This window comes from Canis aureus, chromosome 9 (genome assembly GCF_053574225.1).
Source record: "Canis aureus isolate CA01 chromosome 9, VMU_Caureus_v.1.0, whole genome shotgun sequence".
Taxonomy (NCBI): Eukaryota; Metazoa; Chordata; class Mammalia; order Carnivora; family Canidae; genus Canis; species Canis aureus.
In genome coordinates this window covers 48,481,420-48,503,313 of record NC_135619.1, presented here as the reverse complement: position 1 = coordinate 48,503,313, position 21,894 = coordinate 48,481,420, and the positions used below count along the sequence as shown (strand labels likewise).

Sequence of the window (21,894 nt, the reverse complement as noted above, 5' to 3'; positions counted from 1 at the left end):
GTCTTACTAGCTTATTTATTCTTCATGGTATTTAACAATCTGCAAAGAGTGGTTCTCAATAAACATTTATTAGATTTGAAACAGTTGTGCTTACTTATGATGGTGAGCATAACATTATCCTGCCTGTACCAGCAGCTCTCTCATGGGATGCTTACAAAGATTAAATGAGATAGTGCATGTAATGGGCTACTAACAAGGTATTATTTTATCATTATCAACCACAGTTAATAGTTCTTTGGTGTGTATCATGTGCCGAGCCCAGGGGCTTTTCATTCCCCTTGCACTGAGTAGATAACATAAACGTGTTTTTTAAATGACTGATGAAGAAAAATGGCTCTGACATGGCAAATTTAAAAGTAACTATTAGCTGTATCATTAAAAAGTTGGCTTGAATAGTTCCTGATATTTCACAGCACAGTTTTGAGAATCTAAATAATTCGAGACATGCAAAGGTATAAAAACTTGCAAACTGTAAAAACAAAGGGCAGTATTCTACAAATGTGTGTACCCAGTGATCAGGACTCTTAAGGGAAAACAGTGCTGAGAAAATCTCCCATCTTCTCAACCATAAAACAGGCCAATGATTAGAACCTCTGTGCAGGGTGCAATGAGGAATAAATTGGGACATGGTGAAGTGCTTACAACAGTGTAATAAGAAAACTGGTCTACCTTGTTTTTATCATAAATGATGCTCTTAATTATCTAATAAGTGAACATCTTAGGGCCAAGACAGATAAAGTCAATCCAAAGTTGACCTGAATTTTCTGAGCCACAATCTGTTCTAAATTCTTGACAGTGTGATATCACTTAGGTTATTGCCCTGTATAGGGAGATGGACATGGGCATTAATAAATAGTGAGAGGCCCAGAAGGATATCAGGAAGGAGAATGTGAAAACTTGGATAAGCACGTATTCATTTTCTAAAACTTAAAATTTTCTAAAAATTAAAATGCCTAACTTCAGTTCCTGCAAACACATCAGCCTAATAAAATAAAAAACACATTTTTTTTTATTTTTGTGAAATACTTTCTTTTATATATTACAGATATAATTTTAATTTGTTCTTCTATTCATTTCAGCGTTTAAAAGTGGTAAAATGGGGCAGCCCGGGTGGCTCAGCAGTTTAGCACCGCCTTCGGTCCAGGTCATGATCCTGGAGACTTGGGATCGAGTCCCATGTCGGGCTCCCCGCATGGAGCCTGCTTCTCCCTCTACCTGTGTCTCTGCCTCTCTCTCTCTGTGTCTCTCATGAATAAATAAATAAAACCTTTAAATAAATAAATAAGTAAATAAATAAATAAATAAATGTGGTAAAATGAGAAATTAAAGCACCAGAGATCTGAAAGGCAAAATGTCACGAATAAGGAAGCCAACAGTGTTTTCTTTTTCCAAGCATAATTATGTAAGATGTTTAAAGGGAAAAAAGATACTAAAGGAATTATTTAAATTAAACTTAAGGGGAGATCTAGAAGTCTAGATCTTTTGCAGTCTAGATGCAGTCTAGATGCAGATGGGTGCATCTTTTCAGTGAGTCTAGTTTCTTGATTTTATTCTATGAATCTTTTTAAATATAAGGATGTACAAAGCATGAAATTTTTTAAAATGATGACATGGATGGAAACAAAATGCTTTGCAATGATTTAAATGTGTACTCTACTGTATATATACACATTTCTTTTTAAAAATCTGTACATGTGAAAGGCACCAAAATAATCATTTTCTCAAAATGATTCCAAGGCATTAATGAGATTTCCTACCAAAAAAAAAAAAGACTCCCCAGACTAAACTCCCAAGTATGCATGTCATCTGCTTTTTATCAGCACAATCCTGGCTTTGAGAGCTATGGAGATATAAATGAAAAGACAGAGGCCAAGGAGGGTGGTGCCCCTTAGTCCAGATTTAGAGCTGCTTATATAGAATAGTAGGTTTTAAACTCTTAAGTTCTGCTGCCTAGTAAAATTTCCAAAATAAAACTAGGGAGACTATCCTAGGTTGCCAAATTTTAATTTTGCAGAGAAGAGCCATTAAACAACCAACACATATTATCATCAATTTATGAAGGAAAGGATATTTTAATATCCCCTTAGAATAAGCAGCCTGTAATTTTAGAACAGGCAGTTTTGTGAATTAAATACATTTAGCTTTAAGTGAAACTCGCTATATAGTGCTCTTATCTTTTCTATGTTGATGGGACCAGAAAGCATTCATTCATCACTAAGAGAGGGCCTAATAAGATGGGCCAGAGACCACACGAGATGTCTATAGTGAGGGCACCTACTTTTCACTGCATATGGGTACAACAAAAGGGGAAATGGTGATAAATACCTCCCTCCTATAAAATAACCTGTTCTCATGTAGGATTTACAACATTCAACTTGTCCAAACAGTTAAGCTTATTGCTACATCAGTGATCTTCTGAAGCACTGCACGTGGTCTGAATTGTATGTTATAAACATGGACACGCAGAGCCTACTTGAGATCTCTTTGTACAGAACGGACATCAGTTGGGTTGACTGGGGAAATGAATGGACAGAGAGAGTAATGATTAGAAAAGTTGTGTCCAGCCATTGGTTCATTTTCTACCCTTCTGCTGTCTCTGTATGGATTATCCTATCACCCATCTGCATCTTGACCAAATGGCCACACATTAGGGTATGAGAAGTATGGAAGTGAGAAAACCTTGAGCACTTTCCTTTTGTTATTAATTAGGACACAAATTTTAAAAATTATGTATTTAGAAATCTTGGCTAGAATACATCTTTAGTGGTATAAATAGATTTTTGAAAACTGAAGTGTTTAAGAATATCATGGTATAGTGGCTAACAGCACAGGCTCCAAATTTATTAACCTCATGAACTTGGGTTTACTACTCCGTTTCTCTGTGCCTCAGGGTCCTCATCTCTAAATGGGGATTTGTAAATAATGGTGTCATTCTCATAGGTTTGAGAGAGTAAATGGGGTAACATATTTAAGGCACTTACAACAGAGCCTGGTGAATATATTACTCTTACTGCTACTACTTATTCCTAGAGTACCTGAAAAACTCACAGCAGTTTTGGAAAATCTTATACTGGAAGAGTTGAACACAGTTTAAGAACCATATCCAGGGCAACCCAGGTGGCTCAGCAGTTTAGCGCCCCTTTCGGCCCAGGGCGTGATCCTGGCGACCCGGGATCGAATCCCACATCGGGTTCCCTGCATGGAGCCTGCTTCTCCCTCTGCCCGTGTCTCTGCTTCTCTCTCTCTCTCTCTCTCTCTGTCTCTCATGAATAAATAAATAAATATTTTTTTTAAAAAAGAACCAAATCCATCAATTCGGATGTAGAAAATTTCGTCAAATGAGAAATGTTCGGAGCCCAGAGACTTAAGAAGAAAGAAAATAAATAACTGCAAAGATATCATCCCTGGCAATAAATGGTATCTGTTTTCCTTGTCAAAAGAGAAATATCAAGGTCTGTATTCTGGAAATCTGGGCAGCAAGAATGTTTTCCCCCAGCAACCAAACTCACCCCTTGTTCATCCAGTTTCATGAGCTGCTCTGTGACCTTGGGGGTATTGAAGGCCAGCCGCAGGCACTGGACATTAAGCTCAGGAATCACATGCTCCAGCACTTCCTTCAGGGGCAGGCCTCTGGCTGTCGAGTGCTTTGCCGTTGAGGGAATGGCATCCTCCAGGACCGAGCCTCTCAGTGTCATGAGCTGAAAGACAGACGTGCTCTGATGAGGCCTCTCTCGGTGTGGGAGAGGTGCAAACACGCAGACTGCACCCACACGGCACCCATACCCGAGGCTGCGATGCCCCCTGAGAGTGGGGAGAGGCTTCTGAATGAGGAGGGTGACAGAAAATACTCTGCATATGAAAAACGAGGCCAAGGCTTCCAAGAAGACCCAGGCAAGTCCAAAGGAACACATCATCAGGCCTTCCAAAGACACCTACTTCAAGAACAAATAAAGCATTTCCATAAAGACCTCAGTAAGCTCAAGGTCTTCATATGGCTGTAAACTGCCACTAACCAAATTGAGGAGATATCCCAGAGAAATATCTGAAGAACAAATGCTCAGGATTTAGATGTTGCACCTTTTAAAAAATTTTACATTATGTTATAGTATTACATAATTATTTTACATTATGTTATTCTATTACACAATTTTATTAGATTATTTAATTACAAAAGATAAGGGGAAGGATAAAGTTTTAAATTTCATAACATACTGCTGACAAGCACAAGCTATCTGTATCCCCAAATGCTACTACAGTAAGACCATGACTGTAGTTAGTACAGCAGCATAGTCAATAGCACTGCAAGTCACTTTCAATTTCCCCTTATTTCTTAAGATACTTTCCATTATTATGAAATAGAAACATAAGCAAAGAAATTTCCCTATGAAATAATGATCTGTTGAAGTAAATACGAAGCCTAGAGCAGTCTCATTTCCCAAAACGTTGTCATGCTGCACAGTTGTTAATACAACATAAACACCATAAACACTGTATGGTGACCCATCATGTGGAACACCTGCCCATGAAGCCGGTAGGGGGTAGGGTGAGGCCCTGGACTGCAGCAGGAGTGGCAAGAGCTAACCGAGGAAGGAGTGCGTGCTGATGGGCAGGTGTGGGGTGTGCAAAGGGCAGGGGGAAGAAGTACACGATGGCAATTCAGAAGGCTTGTGTTTACTGAGGGAAGTGTAACATGTTCAGGTGGAAAAGGGTCCCAAGGCAGGAAGTGGAGCGCTGTGGCTCAGAGCATAAGAAAACACCCTCATGGAAGAGGGGGGCACTAAGAAGGGGCCCTGGAATTGAGAGGAAATTCTATAAAAAATAATGTCAGAAAGTGAAAGGTGGAGAGGTAAGGAAGAACAGGAAGTGGGGCAGAAAGAGCCACTGCTGTCATGTAGCGGGATCTGAAGAGAGGGTGGCTGGTGAAGCTGGCAGGTTGCGGGGCGGGGAGGCGTGCACCTGAGGGGTGTGCACCCCATCAGGCTCCCACGGGCAGCCTCAGACCCTGTCTGAACAGGGAAGGTGATGTGTACTCTAAGATGAACAGCAAGAGGAAGGAGCCGCAGGCAGACAAGACATTCTGGGAAATCAGTCAAAGAGGACGTGACACAGGGTTAGCAGGGAAATGGAAACCAAATGAAGAATCACCAGGGAAGTCGAATCCCTAACATCTGCCAACTGATGGGTAAGAGAGAAGATGGCAGGAAAAGCAAAATTTACCAACATCTTGCTCTCCATACAAGAACAAGGTACTATTCATTTGATTAATAGCTTTTCTTTCGTTTATAAATCACTTGTTTTCAAATGACACTTGTGTAAAAAAAATCATTTTCCCTGTGACTTAATACCGAATTTGGCAGAAATGGCTTCTGGGGCTTTGTATGTTTGTGTTTTAAGTCACAGGAAACTGCTCAACAACCCAGTTACTGTGCTCCTCCTTCCATGAGATAACCTGTGCCGGAGAGACAGGAAGCAGCAGGCGCTGGAAGTCTTTTCAGCTGAGAAACCAAAACCAGGAATGCTAATCCTGCACCACAGACAGACAGCAGCTCACCTCAAGGAAGCCAAAGCAGAGGAGAAAAAGAATGACTCATTTTTATATCTGGATTTTTTAAATGATTTCCAGAAACAAGACAAGAATCCTTTTAATTCCCTGTGCACCTTTGCTTAAAAACACTCACATGTTGTCAGGTTTTGTTCATCAACTGTGAGGCTTACAAATATGTTCATGTTTTTGTTTATGTTGTTGGGGCACCTGGGTGGCTCAGTGGTTGAGCCTCTGCCTTTGGCTCAGGGCATGATCCCGCAGTCCTGGGATCAAGTCCCACTTTGGGCTCCCTGCATGGAGCCTGCTTCTCCCTCTGCCAGTGTCTGTGTCTCTGCCTCTCTCTCTCTCTCTCATGAATAAATAAATAAAATCTTTAAAAAAATGTTTTTGTTTATGTTTTACAATGACGATTTCTACAATTTCTACCAAAATGAAAAGAGGAAAGAGTGAAGTGCCTGTTGGACAGGGACCAACCATCTAGAGAGGTTTCTCTCAAAGGACTTCTGTTAGTTTATTTCTGTGAAAAGTCTCAGTAACCTATCACAGTTGGACCACATCTAAGGATGACTTGTATTGGAAAGGAAAAAGTGACATGAAAGCTAAGGATACTTTATTACGTACACATGAGAGAGGGAAGGGCAGGCCATGGGGAGGAAGGGATAGCACTACCACCGATTATAGGCATTAGACCTGTAGCCATGAGCAAGTCAGACAACAGTCCCCATCCTCACGGGGCTTAAATTCTAGCGGAGGGAAAAAACAAACACAATAAAAAGTGCAACACGTGAGGTGAGATGGTATGAAGTGTTTGTGAAAAAAAAAAACAAAAAAAAAAACAAAAAAAAAAAACAAAGCCTAGCACTAGACATGAAATGGGATGTATGGGAGTAGAAATGTTAGATCCAGTGGCCAGGGAAGGCCCCTGTGATTCAGGAGTAAAGGTCAGGAGGAAATGAGGGCACCCCAGCAGGAGGAGGCCAGGGGAAGATGCAGCAGGAAGGAGGAACAGGGGGCAGTGAAGCCCTGAGGCAGAGGTGAGGAGGTGGCCCAGGGGGAAAGGAGGCCAGCATGCATGGTGTCCTAAGTAGCAAGGGATATCAGAGCATAAGAAAACAACAATAAGAAATAAGTATAAGAAATAAAACAAGTATCCCTTGACTGGCTTGTAGTCAGGAGAGGGGAAGTGCTAAAGGGTTCTGCACTGAGGAAGAACACACAGGGATTACATTTCTGTAGGGTCCCTGCAGGGCTTGGCGCAGAGCAGAGAAAGGTGGTGGCGGCCGGGCCCAGGCCCAAGGGGGGGAATGAAAGAAGGGACTGAATTCTGGGCATATTTTGGAGACATAGTCAACAAGCTGTGCTGACATACCCGACTGGGGGTTGGGAGGCAAGGAGGAGAGAAGAGTCCAGTGTGACTTTAAGTTTCTGGCCTGAACAACTTCAGTAACAGAGTTGTCAGTTAAACGTTAATTTGAACATAAAAGCAAGTGATGATGGTATCTTAAACCATGAGCAACATCTGACTTGGATGTTCCAGTCAAAGGCTAAGGCAATGGACCGAAGGGACGATGGATGGGCCCACTTTGGGTCCAGGTAGCAAGGGATGAAGGGATGAAAGGACGGAGGTAGGAGAGGCAAAGCCCCCAACCACAGCGGGGGATCACGTTCACCTAGCACAGCTGGAGACAGAGGGGCGGGGACCAGATGGGGATACCCGCAGAGCAAGCTGCAGGCAACAGACCAGTGACAGGATGGGGGAAGAAATCCTTCACTTAGAACACTCCAACCTCTGGCATGAAGGACAGCAGGAAGTGGAGTGGCCCTGGGAGGGGAAACAGGTGAGAACAGGACAAAAATACCTGAAGCAAAGTAACATGCTCACAGAAATCCAAGAAGCCAGAAAGGGGCGACTCCCTACGTCCAACTTCAAAACCAGCATGTTCTCTGTGCTTTTCATGCTCAACGAAAGCATTTACCCTCTTCACGATCAGCTCTGGTGTGGAGAGACAGTGCAGTAGAGCATGTGAGCTCTTCAGTTCTCTCTGACCACTACACACAACCTATTAGATGCTGAAGTCATGCCTTTAAAAAAATCCTATTTTTAATTTCCCTGGAGTTCAAGCTGAGGACCAATTACTAAGTGAAGCCAACCCCTGAAACCTGGCCTTGTATTCAGTGGGGGAAATGAAGTAAATGCCCTATTTAAACTAGTTTCAAAACCATTATTTCCTAGATACCTCAGGGGAGTATTAGGCATTAATGCATAACAACAATGCTAAAGTGCATTTGGCGCAGGGAGGCAATAATAAATTCACACTGACATGTTTAGAAAGAAAACAAAGGAGAAACCTTATTGTCCCAAACTTGTTCATGAGTTTACAACAACAAACAACAACAACAAACTGCTTTGTTGGCCATTTGATTTTCCCTTTTCTTTTCTGACTTGAATTTCATTTTAAAATAAAAACTCAAATATTTTGTGTGCTTTGATTCCTACAGAGCTCCAAGAGCCGGTCTGGAGAGAGCCTCGGGTTTGCAGGGTTATTTTTAAGCCTCCTCACAGTCTAGGGAACAGGCCCAGGAGAGGGCAAAGTAGAAGCAGAAGAAGAGTCTCCTTCCTCCTTTTTGGGTCAAGAACTGTCCGAAGCAACAGTTTGGAAGGGCGGTTAACTCCTGGATGACCCTCTCTCATCTGTAGGGCTGCTGGGGCTCAGTGCTTTCCAGCCAACCGAGCAGCCCACGGAGCAGGATATGCAACATCCAATTTGGAATCCTGCAGGCTCCAGTTTCCTGGGGCCATGCTTAACTGCGGTATCTTTCTCCGAATCAAAACTCCCATTCATTCACTGCATCTACCCCAGGGTAGATGGAAAGGAAGGACCCAAATCTAACCATTAGGTCCACCCCCATCACCACCAGAACAAATGAAAAGAGCCATTGTTTATTCTAAGACATTTGTAGCTATGTGCTATTAAATTTAATTGCTTTGCTACTGCTGCTCCTCATTCCAATCAAGCCTCAATCTTTCTGGTTTGCAACTTACCTCACTGGTTCTAAAAATTATTCGGTAGTTGTATGGAGATCCGTTTTCCTTTGTTTCTTCTGGTTTTTCCCTTCGAATGCTCACAGCCACTGGACCAAGATTCTCATCGGCCCCAAAATAGTTCCAGTGTTCTTAGGCGAAATAAGAAAACAAAATTAGAACATTTACACAACACTTTAAAAATGTTATAATCTGTTTGAGGTTCAGATCACTCAGAAGTTATGTAAATAAAATGTCAACACATTTAACAAATATTCTTCAATAAGTTATAAAATCAGACTTGGGGCAGCCCCGGTGGCTCAGTGGTTGAACGCCCGCCTTCAGCCCAGTGGGTGATCCTGGAGACCTGGGACTGAGTCCCACGTTGGGCTCCCTGCATGGAGTCTGCTTCTGCCTCTGCCTGTGTCTCTGCCTCTCTCTCTCTCTGTCATGAATAAATAAATAAAATCTTTAAAAAAATAAAATAAAATCAGACTTGGCTTCGCAAGTTTGGTCAGCACTGAACAGAGGATTTTTTTTTTTAAACTATTTTGCAACTTACTACACTCTACTTTTTTTTTTTTTAAGAAATTGTGTTCTGTCCCATATTCTACTATTTAAATAGGCTACACAGTGTGGGCTTCCTTGCCTAAGGGAAGGTTTGTGCCAGCACTTCTTAGCTTTTGTTAAAAAACAAAAAACAACCCTACACCTGTTGAGAATACAATTTGAGGATTGAGGGATTTCCCCCAGATTAAAAAAGACTTTCCAGGGGGCACCTGGTGCCTCTCAGTCCATTAAGCATCTGACTTTGGCTCAGGTCATGATCCCAGTGTCCTGGGATGGAGGGTGGGCATCCGCATCAGGCTCCCTGCTAAGTGGCAAGTCTGCTTCTCCCTCTTCCTCTGCCCCTCCCCCTGCTTGTGCTCTCCATCTCTCTCTCTCTCAAATTAATAATATTAATGATGATGATGATACTTCCCAGAACTGGAGAGGGGAGAAAGGTCTGTGAGTTACTCTCTCCCACCAAGAGTGGGGTCTATGAGGAAAGAGCTTCTAAGAGCCCCTAGGAGACAGCAGCAGACACAAAGGGCTCTGGTTCCCCTACAGTGAGCACTAGAGACACCCTGCAAAGCCAAGAACCTGAAGGGCAGGTTTGGGCTGGGATAACAGGTCTCTCCTGGGTTAAGTAGTGTGGTCAGGTGCCTGATGACTCAGGGCCGTTTTCTCAGTGTGCTGGCACTGCTCAAGACCCCAAACCTTAGCACAACCTTGGGATTGGGGAAAAAGTCTCCAAATAACTTGGGTTGAATACTTTCTTCCTCTGGACCAGATGGAAAGTCAGGATCAAAATTAAACTAACTTACAAAAATATTTTTTAAATGATATTCACTACACAATAAGTATATACTTCTTTAAAAAAATTAAATTAGATGTTCACAGATAAGGAAGTCCATAAAACACAGAACTACAGAAAAGCTAAAGTAGATAACTTATTTTTCAAACCTTCACAATTCTTCACATGGTCCTATCTCATTTACATGTGACAAGGCTAGATGACGGAGTCATGACATGGTTAAGTTATCCTCATACAAAATGTATACAATTGAAAATACATATCTTTCCCATATAAAATATAGAAGTATTTGAAAATCCATGAGAATAAGAAGAAATAACGGCATGAAATGTCTGATTGTGTAGTTTTAAAATTTAGGTAGCGTATATGAAGCTACCTTGCAAGTACTAAAGAATGATTATGGAAGATATAATGACACAGTGAGGGCTCTCCAAAAACATTATCATAATCCATGGAAATTCAAAAGAAGGAAACGAATGGGAATATAGGCAGCAAACATCTCATACATGGGACAATGGGAGAAGCAACCCAACAGATGTCATAAAATTTATGTACAAACACTCATGTATACCCTCAAAGCCCAGCACTGTGAGAATTGCACTCCAAGACTGTTTATTCTTACTTTGCATAAAATTTTAATAAGCTTGGTTATCTGGTCTTCAAGTTCATGGCTTTATTTCAGAAGTGTGATCATTCCAGATGTTGACAAAGTCCAGAGTGTAGGGCTGACAAAGACTTGCATGCAGACAGCAATGTGAAAGAACAACTGACAACAAGGAAGAAAACAGAAAGGCAGGAGACAGAAACTGTATGAAAAAGTGAGCAAGAACTTAAAGGAAAACAAGAGAGAACTTAAAGAAAAACAAATGGTCCTAGCCATTTAAGCAAAGGGTTTATTAACACACTTAAAGAACTTCAGAGAGTATTTTAATACCACAAAACAGAACAATACAGTGGATGTGTCAAAGGGGAGTATGAGCCACATGCGTTATATTCTGTTCTTTGCACTTTGTGGACCTGACTGGAATCCAACACTCTAGAAAGGTCTCCAACACACCTCATAGACCTCAGGAAGGGCAGGTGAGACTGCTGTTCTCTGTGGCTGGAGAGGTTCAAAGCTGCTATCAATTCATTGCCAGTAACCTCAACTCCCTTCAAGTTGTCCTGGGGCAGATACTTCAAAGGTCCTCTGTTCTCATTCCACATAGCCCCGTCCCATAATCTACCTTCTCTTCAATCTTAGCAAATGACAGCACTAACACCACATGGAAAATAAAGGAGCTGTGTCATTTTCCACCATCATACACACAAACCGACCTGGAGCCAGACTTTTGCTTCTTTTTCTTTATAATCCCAAACCCAATCTCCCACCTAAAGTCTGGTCTTCACTCATTCCACCTCCCCTGGAACTCTCATGCCTCAATTGCCTTCTTCATCTTCAGCATCTCCCTCTCTACTTTGCTCATTCCCATCATCACTGAATCAGACTCCTGTCTCCATCATCTTTAAACAGAAAACTTGTCAACTCCTTATCATCCTTCATGTTGTCTCCTCTGTCTTTGCTTCCACTGGCAACTTTGTGAAAGACCTGCCTAGTTCCTCACCTTAAAATTATTACAACCTGACTCTTGTTGCACAGCCACCAACACCAACTTTTAAGTTAAAACAAATAGATATTTTTGGCCCTTATTGTGCTCCAAATTCTCCATAACATCTGGCCCAGGCGATCATTTTCTCTAGAAAGACATTCACCTCCTAGCTTCTGTGACAGCACTCTTCTGTAGCTTTTTCTTCTGCACTCTGGCTGTTCTTACTCCACCGCCCTTCCTCTTCCCATTGTGAATAATTCACCCACACTCAGAAAGAACTTCTACCATAATCTCAAACTTGAGGACTCTCAAAAGTCTAGTTGCCTACTATAGACATCTCAAACCCACTATCTTCACATCTTCCCAAAGGTGCTCTGTCCATGAGCATTTACAAACATGAACTCACTACCGTCCACAGAAGCCTGCACAGCTTTCCCTGCAGTCCTGATTTCAACAACTGCTATGACATTGACCTAGCTGCCCATGCCAGACACCCTGGGAATTCTAGCTCCTAAACAGCTCTCAAATCTACCTACCTTCTTTCCCATCCCACTGCCATGGGCTTACCCTCAGCATCATATGCCTAGATATTTGTAGGTCTTCTAACTGGCTGGCTTTTATCCAAATTGTTCACACAGTAGCCTGCTTCTCTCTCCACCTGTGTCTCTGTCTCTGTCTCTCACTGTGTCTCTCATGAATAAATAAATAAAATCTTAAAACAACAACAAAAAAGAAATGCAGGTAGGTATTAGGCCACTAAAACTAATGACATTTTAGTGCCAGCATACTGGAATGCCAGAAACCGATACTGCAAACACTCTATCAGAATGATATAATGCAGGGAAGTGAGGCACTTTGCCAAGCACTCTAATATTTGTATCCACCATGAAAATATAGGTATTCCCTTCTTTTCTACAGATGTGGCAGCTATGATTTAGAGAGAGTAAGTCACTGCACAGCCACAACCAGCAAACAACTGTAACAGATTTCAAACACAGGATTTTAACTGATTTCAAAGCTCAATTTTTTAGCCATTTTATATTAACATTATCTTCCCTAAAGTTTCTGAAATTATATTATGAATACAAAAGTCTAATAAAATTGGATGCCTAAAGGGATTAACTAGCTAGATCATGCGTAGAGAAAGCTTTACTGAGTTCAAATTGCTCAAGTGGCCAGAAGGGCGATTTATGCATTTTCTGGAAGAAAAAAAAAAAAAAAAAAAAAAAACGTGGATTTTGGATTGGTTTAATATTACCAGAAAAGGTTAAGATAATTTAGAAGTATCTTAATCAGAAATCTGTGAAAATATCTGAAATCAGGTTTTTAAAAAATAGAGGTTGTATCAAAACAAAAGCTTTATTCCTTGATATAAGTCACGGCTTCCCTGTGTTTAAAGGGAGAGATATTAACATTTTATCCATAGATGGTTGATTGTCCCCCCAACCTTCATTTTTCACACTGCACACCCAAACCAACAATTACCCTGAAGTTCTCAGTTCTGGTTCCTGAGTTTTAGCAAGGGAGAAACAAAGAATGTCAATGAGCAGTTGTGCCATCACTAGAATATTCCACATAAATAACTATATTTTTGGTCAACACATTCACAATAGTAAGTAATCTCACATTCTGAGAAAGGGGAACTCCCTCAACACCCCCAAGTAATTAGATTAAGTACAGTCACATCACCTGGTTATGAGCTGCATATAAACAGGTGTGTACAAGGCAACAAAAAGATAAGCCTGGTAACCCATAAAGGAAGAAAGTAAAATACAGTCACAAGAGCTATAGGGTTCAACCAGCAATTTTTGGATCATCTGAGTTGGGTCTTCATGATATTTGCAGACTCTGTATTAATACTTCAGTTGTACATTTCTCTAGGGAGATTGGCACAATCTGCACTGTGTAGAATTATGGACAGAAGCATATTTTTTAAATAATTTGTAAAGTTAAAATATTTCCTTAAAATTGTCAATTTAAAAATTTAAAAAGAGAAAACAGACAGGATAAACACAAAACAAAGGGAAAGCAAATGAAACTAGGCTACTATTTCACACCTAGCAAACTAGCAACCACAGTTCTGAAGTGAAAGATGGTGCTTGGTGGAGCTGTCACCTTCATACTCCATTGGTGGCACTGTGAACTGATACCAGCCATTTCAGACAGCATCTAAACAATATATGCTAACATCACAAAAATGTTCAGATTCTCATCTTAGTTACCCTGGTTGACTATGCAGGAGGAAAAATGGCCCCTTCCATTTTCTCTTAAAAAAAGCATCTTAAGTCCCTGCAGAAGGAAACTCTATAGATACAAGTGCTGAGCAGACAGACTTGGGTCTCCCTATGTCTACAGGTCAGAGAATGGAACAATTGACTATTATTATTATTATTATTATTATTATTATTATTATTATTTCACCATTTTCAGTATCTTAAGCTATTTTTTCATATAACAGTCTACTTGGTTTGTTACTAGTGTGCACTGGTAATGCCGTCAACCTGAACTCTGACCTTCAGTATTGTCATCAGACAGAGAATCCTGATCCAACAGGAAGATCCCTCACTGCAGCACATGCTTCTGCAGAGCTGCTCCTCTCTGCCTGTTCGAATTGTACAGAGGTTTCATTTCCATGCAACTTGTTATATCTTAACAAGACTAATAATTAGGTTAGAAAGAGAGGACAGGTCTAAAGTTAGGAGAATTAAAAAAAAAAAAAAGAAAAGAAAGCAACAGCAGCATATTCTACTTTTAAAAATGAAACACAGGCTTGGCAAAGGAGAGGCAATAAGAGGCCAACTTTGTAAAGAATGGCTCTTTCCGAGAAGTGCACCACTCAGATATTCTCAGTCTCTGGTCCCCAAAGGGCTCATCCTAATTATAAGGGTGGAGGTTCCATGAGAACTAAATAGCCCAGGACTTTGCATCATAATCAAAAGCAGGTCAGAGTAATGGATGGGGACATTTACACAGGACTGGCCACATGCCAGAAGCCTGTCCCAAAGCTCTCCACTAAGCTTATAATTATTGTTGCATAAGAGTCATTGTGCACATTGACAAAGCACACAGTGCTCTGAAGTCCCAATTCTTTTTACCATAGGTAATTCTTAAAAAGGAGAGTGATCTACTTGCCAAAACTGCATGAAGTGGTGGGGCTTGTGAGAGCATGTGACTAAGCAGCCCATAACAGCTCCCTAACTTGCCAATAAAATGTAGACTTTAATATGAAGTTATGTTGACATTAATAACTTACATCAAAATGATTAAAGGAAAAAAAACACAAAACTGTTTGAAATAAAGGGACAATAAAGGGCAACAGAATCAAAATGGAGGAATTTTAATTGACCCTTATCTATGACATTAGCCAATAATTCAAGCTCACTAATTTTGAACGAAATAAGAATGCTTTGGGACTATAATAAGTATTCAAAATGTAAACTATAAGTATTCCAAGTAATGGAATGATGAACAAGATAATGTTCATCTATACAATCTTAAACATACCAGTCGGACCTTTCTGTTCTAAGCTTTCTTAAGAACAACTTGGCAGTAAAAATCAATGGTCCTATAAAGTTCACAGCATTTGATTTACAGGTCTCTACCTTATGGAAGTAACTGGGTAGGTGGGGGGAAAGTTATGTAACAAGGTCATTTATGTACGGTCAGAGATTTTTTAATCTTATCTATGGATAGAAATTATGGGGCCCATGAACATGAATGAAAAAAATGTGTATCTTTATTTTCATCAACTTCTAAATGAAATGTAGCATTTCTGTCAATGTAAGACAAACTACAATAATATACTAGCTGTACATGTGACTTTGACACCAAAAGAAACCACAGAAATTTTCACATCATATTATAGTTGCTACAGACATATCAAAATGTCAATTATGCTCATCACTACTTTGAAAGTTATCAGACCTGATGCTAGATCACTTTGTCAATGTAGAAGAAAGAAACATATTTATTGGTATGTCGACAAAACTTTAAACACTTTTACAATTGTATTTTAATATGCCTGGTTTGCTTTGTATTTTTATACACTTAAATATACTATTCTAATTTAAGAATTAAAAAAAAAAAGCTTATTCTAAGGAGAATCCATAGGTTTTGCCAAACTGCCAAAGAGGTCAATGGGGGAAAATGAAAACAAAAGTGAAAGAAACAAACCTTAGGAATATCTGAAATAAACATTATGTAATAATGAAAAACTGCAAAATCTTATATCTGCATTTGCTGGAAAACTTTAAATAAATGATGGCACAGCCAATTATGGAACCATGAAAAAATTTATAAACTGGATCTAATGATCCTATCTACTAAAAAAATGAATAGGCTTGTATTAAAAAGATGAAACAAAATCACCAGTAATTCCATGATTAACTTTCTAATTTTCTATAGTTACTAATTTTTCTGTAATGAATACATATGTAACTCCCATAATGGGAAGATTTTTAAAAATATAAGAAAATGTATTTGGTTTGCAAATGGCCAATGAGTCTTAAAAACACTTTAAAAGGCTGTGTATTAGTAACTCTTTACTTTTCATGTTAACACTAATTCAAATGTCAGGTCAGAAAAAAAATGCATTTAACATTCAAATGAGAGAAATTACAAGAAACACCGGTCTCTAACTCAACTTTATTATACTTAAAACACTCTTTGTCCCTCCTTACCAGAGATATTGTAGCAAGAGGTCTTCCTACCTAAAAATGCTTTCGAAGGATCTGGAATAATGTCCCTCAGAGATCTCAGCCAGAAATGCAGTCAAAGGAGAAGTTGCTGCTATTCAGGGGGTCAGGGACAACACAGGGTGTCTCAACAAAACAGCACAGCCCACAGACTTACTGGCTGCCTACACCAGCTGCACACTTTGCTCCTGCCGATGCTCCTCTAACACCAAAACTTCTACTTGACTTGAAGGCAGTTAGAAAGAGGTCGCCTTGGTGGCTCAGTCGGTTAAGTGCCTGACTCCTGATTTTAGCTCAGGTCATGATCTCAGGATTGTGGAATCAAGCCCCGTGTCAGGCTCCTTGATGAGCGGGGAGTTTGCTTGAGGATTCTCTCTCTCCCTCTGCCCTTCCCCTGCCACTGATGTGCTCTCTCTTTCTCAAATAAATAAATAAAATCTTTTTTTTTTTAATTTTTATTTATTTATGAGTCACAGAGAGGGAGAGAGAGAGAGGCAGAGACACAGGCAGAGGGAGAAGCAGGCTCCATGCACCGGGAGCCCGACGTGGGATTCGATCCCTGGTCTCCAGGAACTCGCCCTGGGCCAAAGGCAGGCGCCAAACTGCTGCGCCACCCAGGGATCCCTAAATAAAATCTTTTAAAAAGACTCTTGCTGCCCTGAAGATCTGATGAATGGCCTCCATGTACAGCAGAGGGGCTCCATGAGAAGCCCAGGAAAGGAACTGACACAGTAAAGCTTGAGCATCCAATTTAAGAGCTCAAGATGAAGGGATCATCACTGGGTGTCTAAAGTTATAATGTTTGGAAAACATGTGAGACAGGCTTTTATTATGTGTCAAGTTGTACTGAAAGAATAGATCTAAAGAACCCTTCTTCCCTTGGGACAGCAAAGTGAAGAAAGAGCATATGGGAATCCATAAGCATGGCAGTCATTTCGATGCACTTTGAAACAGGAAGTTGGGGAAGCACTCCTGTGCCTCCCCTGTGGATGGTTCGTATCCTATGTGAGCTACTGTAATTGACCACACCTGAGGTTTTTGGTTTTTGGCTTTTTAACTTGACTACTTTATACTTAGAGAAAAGCTGCAAAAATGGTACAGGGAGTTTCCATAGAACCATGACCCAGGGTCCTCCTGGGATGTGGACTAGATGGAGTCACATAAGAAGCTAACATCTTATGTGACTCCATCTAGTAACAATTATCATAATCAGAACCAGGAGGCTCACACTGGTTCACTCCCATTAACTAATGCTTTTAGTCAAATCCCAGCAGGGTCCCATGTTGTACTTTGTTATTTCTCCTTAGTCCCCCGCGGTCTGTTATAGCTACTTGGTTTTTGCCGGTCTTTCATGACTATGGCACCTGGTGGTCAGAGTATTTACCAACCCACTGGGGTCTGCCTGGTGGTCTCACATGACTGGACTGAGGGTATGTACTTTGGGCAAGAGAGCCACAGAAATGATGTCACCTTCCCAGTGCATCAATTCCTGGGGTTCAGTCCATTAAGGTGGCACCTGCCAGGTCCTATCTTGCAGGGAGATCTTTTGAGATTACACAACCCCTGCTTCTCCTCACCTGTCACTCACAGATTTTGGCATCTATCAGTTGGTCTAATACAGTTCACAAAAGTAAAATTCAATCTCCATATGGGTGTTCTGGGCCTATGAGGATCAGCTGGTGGTCCTGGTTAATTCTCAGTAAACCACCATGACCACACACAGACTTGTCTGTGGTCTCATTTCCTGAAAAGAGAGGGAAAAGAACTGCCACATATTATTTGGGGTCTGTAGTAGAACACAAGGTCATGTGCACAGAGGGCCCTTGTGGCCTCTCCCTGACACTATAAAAATGGGACATACTCAATAGATCTTAGACTTCACATCCACACCAAACACTCATTCTACTGTGGAACATTCACAGAGCCTGCCTGGTCTGGGGTCCTGGCCTTCAAGGAGTGCTCTGACTGGTTATGAACCAACGCATCATGGGAAATGCTACACAGAAACACGCGCACAGGGTGACTTAGGGCAGTGATAGGGAAGGCCCACGAGAGGCAGGAGCCTGGCAGGTGGTTAAGAGGGGAATACAACATGTGTGTACCGGGGTGGAGGAGGAAAGGCAGCTCCAGGCAGAACAGAGCATGAAGTCTGCCCAAGGCTGACACCCACGTGGATCACCTCCTGCATGGTGGTCACTGCCCTCTCACTCTCCAGGGACATTTTTGTGTTAGGAGGTTGCACTACTGTTCCAGCACCTGCCCTCCGTCCAGTGAGGCCTGCTGAGGAAAGGGACCCATAGCACTGAGGGGAAGCCTGCCACCCACACTAATTCTCCCATAAACAAGATCACCAGACAACTAAGGAAAACCAATCACAGTGTGAGAGAGAAAAATAAGAAAACAAAATAAATCCAAGAAGATACAGATCACCAGAAGAACTTAGGTGAAAAAATTTCTAATGAACAGCAATGGAGGAATGTGGGGTATAAAAAATAAGGAGAAGCTATTGTCAAACATAACTACAGGGAAACAAAAATAATGAGATCCTGGGGATTAAATACACAATTAGTGAAATAAGAGAAAGGCCTAGATAAAAGAACACAGAAAGGCATACACCAATCCCTTGTCCAAGAGGTAAAATTGATAAATAAAGAATAAAAAAGAAACAAATTACAAAAGCAAAGCACGGAGGATAAATTCAGAGGTTCCACTGTTCATCTAAATGGACTCTGGAAAGAAGGCACAAATAAACTGTAGATTTTTAAAACTACTTCTTAAAATTCAGAAAAAATAATGCTTGAATTATTTCTAATTCTCAAGTATTTCTCATAATGCTCAAATGTTTCTCATTTGTCTCAACATCAGACTTTAAACACCATGAAGACCGGTGGAGGTGCTTTGCTCTCTGGCAGGCATAGTAGCTGACAGAGTAAATGCTCAATCAATACTATTTAATGAATGAAGATATAAATATGTGCCTTTCTTTTTCTAGTAAGCTTTATGCCTAACATGGGGCCTAAACTCACAATCCCTAGATCAAAGGTTATATGCTCTACCAGGCTAAGTCGGCCAGGTGCTCCATGTGTACTCGTTGATTTTTTTGTTTTTTTTAAAGATTTATTTATTTTTAGAGAGAGAGAATGCCCACATGTGAGTGGGAGGAAGGGCAGAGGGAGAGGGAGAGAATCTCCAGCAGACTTCTCTCTAAGCATAGAGCCTGACTTTGGGTTCGATCTCACCACCCTGAGAACATGATCTGGGCTGAAACCAAGAGTCAGATGCTCAAGTCAGACTGACCCACCCAGGTACCCCTACTTGTTGCTTTCTTTAAAACTACTTTAAAAAACACGAAGAACACTCCTGTTAATACTAAGTGGGATAATGAATGTGTGTGTCGTATATGTAAGATATAGAAGATTATAAACCAAAATCTTGGGATTAGGAGAGGGATTACTTTCTTCACTTCTGTATTATTAATTTTTATAATAAGCATATGTATATTTTTTGTGTGACTTGTTTATTGCCAGTTTCCTCCACCCTCCATGACGGTGGTCTGTTTTGCCTACCATTCCAGCACCTGAAACCTTGCCAAGCATGATGTACGCACTCATGCCTACGTGGCAGCCATGGACATGCAACACCTGAGTCTCCCTTCCTGAGAGTTTTCCAGCTCAGCCACTCTGTTCCCGGGCATTTCCCATCCATGAACTGAGCATGCTGGGGTTGGCCATTACTGCCCAACACAGAAGTCCTCTAAAGCTTATTCTTCACTCCACTGTGTTGACTACAACTTTGGGAGATCTGCACCATGGTTTGAGGCTCCTCTTGTCTACTTCTGCTCTTTTTCCTTTCAAGATTCACATCTACATCATGGACTGAAGGCTTTCCCTACTCAATTCTGCTTCTTCCCCTTTCCTCTCTCCGAGGCATCACTCCCAAACCCCCCACAAACCACTTGAAAGTCTGTACCATCTCAACATCTGCTTCTCAGAGGACTCATGTTACACAATGTATTTGTTACAGGACTAAATTCACAACATAATATAAATTTACATTGTTGTAAGGTTAGATTATATTTGGCAAAGGCAAGAGACTGGATTTTGAGTAAGGTAGACTAGAGATGTTGAGACTAAGACATCTATGCTAAAGCTTCGGCAAGAGGCAATGAGGGGGGCAGCTCAGGTGGCTCAGTGGTTTAGTGCTGCCTTCAGCCCAGGGCGTGATCCTGGAGACCCGGGATCGAGTCTCACATTGGGCTCCCTGCATGGAGCCTACTTCTCCCTCTGCCTGTGTCTCTGCCTCTCTCTCTCTCTCTCTCTCTCTGTGTGTGTGTGTCTCTCATGATTAAATAAATAAAACCTTAAAAAAAAAAAAAAGAGGCAATGAGGGCCTACAGCCAGAATGCTGAGAACAGGACATGAAGAATAGGAAGTCAGCAGCCATCTGAAGGTAGACTCAAGGAGCCCTCCCAACTGATCAGAGCTGGAGTACAAGCAGAGGAGACAAAGAGGCGGCAGTGCTTCAAAACCAAGTGACTGGTGAAACCAGTGGCATTTACAGCAAGAGGGCATTGATGAGGAAGGCTTGTTAGGGAGAAAAAACTAAGAAGTCAACATTTATGTGCGTGGCTTGGGGTTGCCAACTTGACAGCCATCTAGTTGGAAGCAGCTGACAGCTGCTGACAAAAAGGGTAGCTAGGGGCACCAATGTGGCTCAGTTGGTTAACTTCTGACTCTTGATCTCAACTCAGGGTCTTGACCTCAGGGTCATGAGTTCAAGCCCCACACTGGGTTCCATGCTGGGCACAGAGCCTACTAGAAAGAAAGAAAAGAAAAGGGATCTAGAACAGAAGGGAAAGCCTGGGCACACAGGGATTGCAACTGGAGAAGTATGCTAATTATCTTTTCCAAAGAGAATTTTTTGAGGTCATTAATTATAAAGGAAATAAATAAATCATGCTGATGAAATAGAAATAAAAGATCCAAGTGGAAACAATGTGTTAATAATGAAGGTTGGATAGCTGAGAATCAAATTTGGTTGTTGGAGCAGAAGTGGAATAGGAGACACAGTAAACAAAGCAAGCAAACCAATAAAGCATACCTATCACCAGAGAGCGGGCGGGCATTCAGGAGCTACCAGAAAACAAGTCCTGGCATCAAATTCTAAAATAAGTTTCTTGTATGGAACTCTCCAAAGAGGCTAAAAAATGACATGATGGGCAATGCTTCATCTCCAGTTTTATTGCAACAATAAATTGTTTTTATATGACCGCATCTTAAAAAGATGACCTTGAATAAAGTCAAGTGTTTGCGCAAATGTGGCCTTCTGATGGTTTATCTTGACTTAAAAATAAAACATAGGGGGATGCCTGGGTGGCTCAGCAGTTGAGCGTCTGTCTGCCTTTGGCTCAGGGCATGATCCCAGGATTCAGGATCAAGTCCCACATCAGGCTCCCTGCATGGAGCCTGCTTCTCCCTCTGCCTATGTCTCTGCTTCTCTCTCTGTGTGTGTCTCTCAGGAATAAATAAATAAGTAAAATCTTTAAAAAATAAAAATAAAACATAGGAAGGAACAGCTGAGGCACATACCCTTTTTAACCAACTTCACAAACCTCTGAGTTGAGATGGCTCAGGTCATATGGCATCCTGAATTCCGTACAGATCAGAGTGCAGATCATCAGTATTAAA

General features: G+C 41.1%; 1 protein-coding gene and 1 long non-coding RNA gene across 21 annotated transcripts in view; one reads left to right on the top strand and one right to left on the bottom strand.

Annotated features, from left to right (window-relative positions):
- The window catches only part of SIPA1L1 (signal induced proliferation associated 1 like 1), a 375,082-nt gene that overhangs the window by 116,423 nt on the left and 236,765 nt on the right, over positions 1-21,894 (bottom strand). For all 20 annotated transcript variants that reach the window (XM_077909830.1, XM_077909833.1, XM_077909838.1 and 17 more), the window contains 2 exons: positions 8,589-8,719; positions 3,510-3,698 (listed from right to left, as the gene is read on the bottom strand). In XM_077909830.1, the coding sequence (XP_077765956.1) occupies positions 3,510-3,698; positions 8,589-8,719 (320 nt within the window). The remainder of the gene's footprint in view (positions 1-3,509; positions 3,699-8,588; positions 8,720-21,894) is intronic.
- Positions 4,589-5,927, top strand: LOC144320138 (uncharacterized). Its single transcript, XR_013385712.1, has 2 exons — positions 4,589-5,246; positions 5,395-5,927. It is a non-coding gene; the product is annotated as an uncharacterized LOC144320138 (long non-coding RNA).